The 9,958-nt window shown below is 30.6% G+C and overlaps 1 protein-coding gene and 1 long non-coding RNA gene across 2 annotated transcripts in view; one reads left to right on the top strand and one right to left on the bottom strand.

Annotated features, from left to right (window-relative positions):
* The first annotated feature begins 847 nt into the window (after positions 1-847).
* Positions 848-6,589, top strand: LOC106471610. Its single transcript, XR_002613291.1, has 3 exons — positions 848-977; positions 1,329-1,404; positions 5,328-6,589. It is a non-coding gene; the product is annotated as an uncharacterized LOC106471610 (long non-coding RNA).
* The window catches only part of LOC106471607 (condensin-2 complex subunit H2-like), a 46,325-nt gene continuing 39,876 nt past the window's right edge, over positions 3,510-9,958 (bottom strand). The window contains exons 15-16 of the mRNA XM_022400224.1: positions 5,278-5,516; positions 3,510-3,831 (exon numbers count right to left, since the gene is read on the bottom strand). Of these exons, the coding sequence (XP_022255932.1) occupies positions 3,823-3,831; positions 5,278-5,516 (248 nt within the window). The 3' untranslated portion in view covers positions 3,510-3,822. The remainder of the gene's footprint in view (positions 3,832-5,277; positions 5,517-9,958) is intronic.

The following is a 9,958-nucleotide window of genomic DNA, read 5'->3' on the forward strand; positions in this document are numbered from 1 at the left end:
CTTCAAATCTGTCTGATAAGACGGCCACCAATATCTAGTAGTTGTTACAACTCTCTGTTGGAAGGTTGCTTAATGTTGTTAAAGCTGGTCTTTTTGAAATGAATAGCTTCTTGTTCACTCTTCCATCCATTTACCCTAGGAACTATTTCGGGCTGAGCCTGAAAATATGGCTCCCACAATACCTTTTGATCATAATATGCTGTTTTCTCGATTGGGCGATGTTGCTGAGCTAACTTACTAATTTATTTAACTTGCTGAGGTAGTCATATAGCTTAATTAGTGAAAGAGGGTCCATAAATTGGCAAAGCAGTAGTGGTAACAGGTGTAAACCAAATGAGTTTTCCTATTCCACATATCATAATTAATGGCGTTTGAAGTCTACCTGTTTTTATTTCGTTAAAATCGTTTTTCGTGCTCGGGAGCAATTCGTATGAAACAAGTCAACATGTCAACACACGGCCTAAAAATTTATCTCTAAAAATATTCTCTCTTGGAAGATTAAATAATTGATTAAAAAGACTGGTAGCTACTAATTAAAAAACCAACAACTTGTAAAAGATCTGCGGTGCATGACATTTCAAGAAAGTTTTGCAGCTCTTTTAAATAACTTAGAAAATTACGACTGTTAAATAATTTTATTAGTAATTTCTTTACCAGGCTTTTAAGTAACTAGTAAAGCATGAAGTTTCAGTGTGCAAAAAAGGCATTTTTTTCACCTTTATTTATATACAGTTTCACAAGTAACTGAACTGACTTGCAAATAGTTATAAAGTGTGCTTGCTGTAAGATATGCGTCATAGTTTCTTTGACTGAAACTGAGGCAAGGAAGGTTTTGTGTACGCGTTTCCGCATGTAATGATAGAAACCAGATGCAGCTGTGAAATAGGCGAGATGAGAACGTGTCGTGGGCGTCTAGTTAGAGAAAAAAAATCTTGTGAATTTCTAACAAGTCATGCGCTCCATAATTGTGTTCACTTGTAAATTATGATTTAATTTTAGAATGGAAAGAAACTGTAGTACGATAATGACAAAAAATAATAATAATAAAGTCATAATTTTATATTTCAATAACACAGTCAGTAAGAAAATAGAACAACATAGATTGAATTAATTTTATAAGTAAAATTACTTTGGTATTGCCAGTTTGAATTGGTTTGATTATTGTTAAGCACAAAGCTACACAGTGGGTTATCTATGCTCTGAGCAGAAATCGATACACGAATTTTAGCGTCGTAAGCATGCATAGTTACTGTTGAGCCAGGGGGGGGGCAGTTTGAAATCTGAGACAGTAGAGTTTGCTAATATATTTATGTACTTTCTTTTCCCAGCCAGAACCTGTTGATGTAGAACCAGTGACGATGGATTATCAGTCAGAATCAGTGAAGGCTGCTGAGACAGAAACATGTAAGCTAGATTGAAACAAAAAGTCTTGTGAAAGTATAAATAACGTTAATCTTCGATCAATTGATCATTTTTTTACCAGTCTTGCTTACACAATTTTACTTTAAAATATATTTGATTCAATAAACTCCATTGGATCGAGAGAAAAAAATAGTTTGGTTTCTCCCAGCAAATGCCAACCAATGACTACAGTTTTATTGCTTCTAAGAAATAATTCATAATTCTGTCTAGAAAAAAAATCCGTGGTGGAAAATATTAAAACCATGGATCCAACTTGTCTTTTTTTTAATGATTAGTCAGATCCTTTATCTTTTATTCTACTAAGAAAAAAAAAATAGATGGGAAAAAAAGCTTGAAGAATAATAACAATTAATTTGTATGCTGTACAGAGGGTTGAGTATGTTAGCTTGCAATGTTTTTGGAGCTTCACACTACATCTAGCCATGCATCTTCACAATACCCTGCAACATAGTTTCCACAGAAAATCTTTGTTGTAAGGCTGTCATGTCTAAAGCACACTGCTGCATTTTGAATGCTTTCCATAATTCTTCTATTATTCAAGACGACAGTTTCATAGTGCCTGTTTCAACAGTCAGTCACACAGAAATCTATAAATGCTGCACATGATGACATCCACCATGACTTTATAATGGTTGTCACATGATCCACTGATCTGCTTATTCAAAATCGTTTTAATATAACATACTAAACCCTGTATAAACAGAGACATATAGGTAATATGATTATAAAGGAAATTTCTTTATTTAAAATAATTACCTATTCAAAAAAACGTTCTAGGGGAGTTAAATTTTAACAGAGACACTTTTAAGTATTGTAAGTTTTATTTGGGAAGTTTGGCATGGTGGAGTAGTTTTAAAAACTGTTAAATATGCTTTCCTTAATTTTCAGTCAGCATACCAAACTTATCCTTTACTGAAGTACTATGTTTCTGAACAGTGTCCATTATATTGATCCTTACAATACCCTGCACATTAACATGCATACTTTTAAACTCACCACTAATCTGGTATTGTTGAAAGTGATAGAAAAAAGGGTAATAAAAGCAGTGCTAGTTTGCAAGAAAAATTATTTATTTTGTGCATTATTATTTTGAAACACCCTTTACTCAATTAAAAGTTATGATTTTCAAGGTATCTGTGGGTAACTTTTATTACCAAAGTCCTCTCGGAAGTTAATGATTTGAACAAACTCCCTCTGATATATCAACAAAGACAATCATAGTATATTTCCTTTTGGTTTTTTCCATCCATCTTTCTGTATTCTACTCTATTTTAGCTTCCATCACCGATATCTCTGAAAGTTGAACATCTGACAGTGAAATTGTCATACAGTTCACTGGAATTATTTGATCATAAAATGTGAAACTGTTACAAGCAAGTCTAACCTAAAATGCATATTTCTGCATAATGTACTCTTGTTCAATGTTAATTACAGATGGATTATGATATGTAGAGAAATTCCAAATAGTGATGGTGACTTCTAACTTTTCTATTGCTGGAACTTTGTGTCCATTTGCTTCTTACATCAACACATCTTCTTGAGGCAATGTCGCACCTTACATTACGAGATTGAGTCAAACAGTGGTATCTGTAAAACTAGTATTAATCAACATGTTTTACTGTTGTTGGTTGAGTTCTTTTGTATTATTCAGAAAAAATTAATGTAAAGCTCAGTCCATTTAGTGATAACAAAAAATTTTCTATTTCTTTGACTGTAAGTTATACAAATTGTCTTAAATAATGCTTACTGATTGGCCTAAGTTAAAAGTAAATACCAATACAACAGTTCCACTTATTTACTAACGTCTCTTGTAAATAAGTCACTTTCCCATATCTAGTACTTCATTGCAAACACAAACGTATAATTTACAAAACTGAGTGAAATAGCCAACTAACTAAACCTGCTAACTCAAAAATCATACTTAATCATTTACTGGAACAGGCTCACTAATCAATAAATAATTCACTACTTTACACTTACTCATGTTTTTATACTACTCAAATAATTTCCTAAACTTCCAAGAAGGTTTTATACATTAATTCATGCACATCACAATAATACAAATGTCTAAAGGAAGAAACATAGCATACAGTACTTCTCTGTTTATTAATATCTGGTGCAGTATTAAGGCAGTAGGTTGGAATACAAGTTAATATAGGTTTGACCTTACTAATCTTTGATCCAGTTTGTTTCATGCATAAAAAGGTAACACCTACAAGATATTCCGGATATTTCATATAAAAACAAGTTAACAGTAGATGTTTTGTTTTTCCACATTCCTCTTAATTTGTCCATTGCAGCTTGAAATCAGTGGTGTGGGGGAAAAAAAGCATTTCAGATCTATCTTTTATTTTCCACAAGTCACTGCCCAGTACACTTTCCATTCAATACCAGAACTCATCAGTTGAGCTGTGTGATAAGAGAAATAAGATGCTATGAAATGCTAATTATTGGTCTTCCAATATTTCACCAGTTTTTGGCATTTAAACAGTAACCTTCTGCATAATCCCTCGTTTTCAACTTTTACTATGATGCAATCATCAAGATAACGAAATTAACTTTTTTACCTAAAGAAATTTACTAAAGAATAGATTCTTAGTTCAAGAAAAATCAAGATTTACATAACATAAGTTGATTCCATTGTAGTACCTTAGTAGTTATCTATAAATGTATTTGCTTCTTGTTAGCTGTTGCAAAAGTGCCACCAATGAAATAATTATCTTGCATGCTTAAGTGAACTTTAAAACAAGTTATATGTATATATAACTCGTTTATACTGATCCACAAATAGTTCTACTGTACAAGGTGAAATAGAAAAATAGTCGGTTTCATTGCCTGTGACAGGTGCAAACTATACAATATAGGTATATAGTAGACTAAGCAGCTGATAAAATGTAGCTTCCATCACAACTGGTCCCCCTTCTTTTTTTCTAAGTAATTTAAAGTTTATTGTAAGTTGATAAATGCACTGGAATTTTTATTCAATAAAATAAATGGAATATTTCATTTGTAGATTTTCCTTGTTCTTAAAGCTTCCAGATTGGCAAATAAGTGAAGAGATGTCCCTTTTTAAAAATTGTTGACATCAAATATGGCAAAGTAGAATAATGTAGGGTTAGTTTATATAATTGATACTTGAAACCATTGGTACTTGGTGAAGCTCCATAATTACAGAATTGAGGAAAAACCAGACAATTGTATGTTTCACAAATACAGCATTTATTCATGACTATGGTTTTGCCAGTAAAGGCACCATCAGGTATAATTAAAATGTTTTTTTTAACTGGTTTATATATGTTTATACAATATATCTGTGAAAAAAAGTAAAAAAAATTAGATAGCCTGGAAATTTTAGAAATAAAGTCTAAAAACAAATCCAGAAAAAAGTTCTAAACTACCAAGCCAACTTAAGCTCCTCTCCACTTGTCTCTAGATGAATGTCAAGATTACTTCCAGTTCTTTGTTTCAACATTTATAAACCTGTTACAAATTATTTCAGTCTGTACCTGAGGATGCCTTTACTGGCAAAACCATGGTCATGAATAAATGATGTACTTGTGAAACATAAAATTGTCTTGTTTTTCCTCAACTCTATAGGGTTAGTTTATTGTTAACTGGGCTCTTAGTTGTTTTTAATATACTGATTTAATATACTTATTTAAGGTCATATAGTGATAAATGTTAAACTTAAAAGTTATAAAAAAATTTCAAAATTACTGTTTCATACTTTTTAATATTATATTTTCTTGAATACTGTTTCTGAATACCTGTATATTGATGTTTTAAATTCCTTTCAATAGCAATTTTCAGTAGAAGTTTATAATGTAAAAAATATGCACCAATTTTCTTTTTTACTGTGCATCTATTGTGAATGAGCCCGAGGTTTATTTTCTCCTTTTTTTCAGGTCCTAACTCTACAGTGGAGGCTCCAACCCAGAGTAGTTGGATGGGAAAAGTTTCCTCAGGATTATACAACATTGGTGCTGGGGCTGTAGGAATTGGGGTAGGGGGAGTTAAGTGGGCAGCTAACACAACAATATCTGTAGGATCTGGTGTCATTTCTGTTGGACAGAGTGCTGTGACCAAGGTGGCTTCTGCAAATAAAAAACCAAAAAAAGACTGAAGTTTTTAGGGGTGTGCATTAAAGATTAGCTACATACATACAAGTAATACACTTCTATTTTTCCTACTATAATTGAAGTTATCAAGTGAGGAGCATTTTATGTTACTTGTTTATACAGATTTGTTCTTTTTTTTTAAAAAAAAGGCATGGCTTCACCAATAGTATAAGCTGGGTAGTATTGCACACTGACTACTTACTCACAATTGTACTTCTTGGGTTGATGAAGCTAGACCTTGGCTTAGGTATGAATATGGTTTATGTATGCATTCAGTTGGGTGAAACATTAACATAGTTCTTCGTGATTTTTTATATTTTTAGAGAGAACTCTGCTCTATGTAAAGTGAGACCTAACATATTGTTATTGAAATATCTCCAATGATGCCTTTATACAAAAAAAAAACTACCAAGGCAGATTATAACCATTATCACAGAAGCAAATATGTCTCAGAGAAAATCAAAATCAAATTTCCATCAATTAAACAATTCTATTGAAAGATAATAGAAATGCTTGTGCAATAACATGCTTAATTTTTCATGTATATTAAGAACTTGGCTTTGTTGAAATCCATATATAACAAATGTCTAGATTAAAAACATGACTAATATTACAAAAAACAAAGTTTGCCCAATCAGAAAAACTGCCATATTGCTAGTCAGCTGATCAAAACTGTTCTTGACTTTTCATTTTAAATGAAATAATATTAGGACTTAAGACTGATGAATCTTGCTTAAAGTACCTTCAGTAAAAGAATTCTCAAAAAAAAAAAAATCAAACTTTTATCTTTTTTTCTCTACAGAACTGTACTGATTTTATGGTTGTAATGTGATCAATGTGTTTATTTCATTATTTCTGCATCATGTGCAAGATTCCACATATTACTGTCATAGATTAATATTTTGTATTTCTGTTTTATGGTTTATTTAGCTGAATAGTGCAAGTTTAATTTCAAACACTTCCTATTAATATTTGAATATGGAATTTGGATTTAAGTTTTGATTCTAATGTTAAAATTGCCAAAGATGAAAATAAAAACATAAAACGCTGTTCTGGTGATAGCCTATATCTTTTGAACATCTACAAGTTTTAAATCAGATAGTAACTATAAAGATGAAATGTTGAAACTACTAAGTTGATAGACACTTGTAGGACACTTAAAAGAACAGCTGTTAAAAAAGGTTGGCTTAGAATGATCTTTTTTATTCAACAGTAAGTTGTATTATACACACACACACACACAATTTATCTGATTCTTTCCAATTTATATATATATATATACACACACTTACTTTTTTTTTTGTAACAACATTATAAAAAATGCAAACTCAAGTCAACTGTATACTCACTAATAATCTGGCTATAGAGTAGAAACTGACTTATAATTCACATATTAAAAACCTTAAGTGTCATAAAAAAAACAATTTCAGCTACATTTTATGCAAATGAAAAATTAACCTTTCACTTTTTCGACCCACTCATTAACTGAGTATCACATTAAAGAATCACTGCTGAAATGTGATTTGCATCAGATAAGTGGCTATAAACAAGTTTGATAAATCTCTGAGTGGTCTTATTTATGGTTGGCAATATTTGTTTTTGAAATACCTTCACACTACATAGCAAATGACTTATCAAACATAATTACAATAATTCTTTACCAGTCTAGAAGATTTGAATGTTTGATATTAACATCAATACTGGTATATTGTGAATGGCCCAGTCTACTACCTAATTAAATCTGTGCTTACATAAATGATCTGGTCATACAATATAAATCACAGGTGTTCACAAATACAGGGAGAAATATATTTGAAACTTTCCGTTGTACTTAATACTGGACTGGACAACAATAATACATTCTCTTAGGGTATATTCACGTACACTTGATTTAATGGGGGATCTAGGGTTACTACCTTCTTCCACTTATATTATCAATTTTCTTTCAGTTCTTAAATATAAAGAAAAACTGTAGGCAACAACTAGATGTAAACATACATTTTAACCGTATCTATGGATACTGCCTTTTAATGATATTCTTTACCTGATTTTTAACAATTAACGATTATTTACCCAAATTAGTACTCCTAATGTGTCTGATGTACTAACACTTCTTTTGTTTAAATAATTAGGAAATATTCTATAAATAAAAGAATAGGGAAGTCATCCCTTCACAAAAATTATTTCATGTTGTTGAATTCTTTATGTAACACTTCATATATTCTAGATATTTTATAAGCAAAATAAAACAATATTTTAACCAAGTTTTCTTTAGAGAAATTGGGAATGAAGCATGTAAATGTCATTTTTTTTTTTTGGTAGTACACTTCATGTCTGAAGTGATCATTATTATTACTCATTAAAGTGTCAAAAAAAAGAAAGATTTAGTATCTTCTTGATGCTCTAGTGTAAACTTTATACTGCTGTGTCTACTGTTCAAACAATGGAAATATTGGGAAGCTTGACTAGAATGCTCAGAGATAGGAAAAGTGTCATCAACATACTTACAATAATAGAGAGGCTTAAACTGTTGTGGTCAATTTTCTAGTCACTGTTTTTCACAACAACAAACTAACCAAAGATGGCATCAATCTTGAACCTATAGCAACATAATCAACCTGATCAAAAATTTTTCCATTCAGAAGAAAGTGAGATTCCGTAACTGCAAAGTTCAGAAAAACATGTTTGGGATTGGTCACATTGTTGAAAACATCACTGTAAATCATGTTGGCCCTTATCTGTATGGTTTCTTCCAATGGTATAATTTGTATACAATGATTCAACATCAGAACTAGCACAGTGCAAATTACAATCAACTGTTGGATCTCTTTAGAAAATTCAAAATTGTCCTTTAAAGTGTAATCATTGATGATAAACTTCTTCAGGTATTCAACTAAAAAAAACCAGCTAAAGCATGTTTATATGTTCCAATATTAGAAACAATAGGTTGTAATGGAACTCCTCCTTTACTAATTTTGGGTAAACCATAAAAAAAGTCTTGGGGTAGCAGGTAATGGTCTGATGTTCAGATACTGTATTTCATGAAGATTATCCTTTTTCAATTGCAATAGATGTCTTTGGAATTTAGATTTTCTTTTAAAACTAGATCATTATGCAATTTCACAAATTTAGTAGAATCACTTAAGAGATCTTCAGCTTTCTTTAAATCATCATCTTTAACTAATACAGACTGAAATACCCGTCAACACACGGGAAATGTTTAAACTAGATTAAAACAATGCAAGTCTTACAGCAATCATATATTTGGTTGATTTCAAAACATGGGGTCCAGTTGAAACCCTATATTGCAAATTGAGATATTTTTGTCATTTGCAGATAAAGGTTAAAAGTACACAAACATCTGAGTAAACATACTGCTCACCAGAAAAATAACAGGGCTAGAGAAAAAAAATAAATATGCATACAGGTTTTTCATTCCTTACATCAGTTATATGCATATAGTATGTGTTATATACAGTAAAAACCAAGCATAAAAAAAAAGATATAGGTTTCAAAAACAACATTAACATTGCAACAGGGAAAATTATCAGAAACAGTTTAAAACTCAAACCAAATTACAAGGTCAGAGAAAAGCATCTTCCCTTAAACTAAAGAAAAAAATAATAATTTTACCAGTTAAAACAAAAACAGATTTCCAGAATGAGATAACTAGAAATTTACTCTGGCTTTGATACAACAGCTACTCTTTCTCAGATTATCAAAGATTAGATAAGTAGCTAAAAACAATTTTGATAAAGCTTTAAGTACATTCATACTTACCAATATTTGTTTTTGAAATAAATATTTTACGAACCTTTAGACTAGATCTTAAACAATGGAATATTAATGAATATTACTTTAAAAAAACATGGTCCTTACTTTACAAAGAAAATGTCAGTTTTATAGATGAAAAATGCAACTTTGTACAATGAGCTCATAAAAATGAACTGTTGGTTTCAAATTCAAGTCTTTTTTGAAATTACTGTGGTAAATGTACAACAATAAACATTTTACAAGGCAGAAAAAAATGCCCGAGATAAAAAATTTCCTTACACATTTGGCAGTATACTGAGTATGTTAATACTCATTAATACAACAAATAAAACATCTAAATATATTATAGACATCATACACTGCATCATACCATCTTCACTACCTATTCACAGTATTGATACAAGTATCGGGAGTTTGTCATCAATCAATAATGAAGTTTTATTTACACTGTTCTACTAAATATTGTTTTTATGCTTTAATTTGAAGAAGTTTATTTTAAACGTTTATATGGTCCCAGATGTTTAAAAAAACTCTGATAATCAAAACAAACACTAATACTAACATTAGTCTGTTGAGTTTACAATATCACTAGTCTTAAACATCAGATATATATATATATATATATATATATATGTGTGTGTATG

The sequence above is a fragment of the Limulus polyphemus genome, unplaced genomic scaffold, assembly GCF_000517525.1.
Source record: "Limulus polyphemus unplaced genomic scaffold, Limulus_polyphemus-2.1.2 Scaffold4733, whole genome shotgun sequence".
NCBI lineage: Eukaryota > Metazoa > Arthropoda > Merostomata > Xiphosura > Limulidae > Limulus > Limulus polyphemus.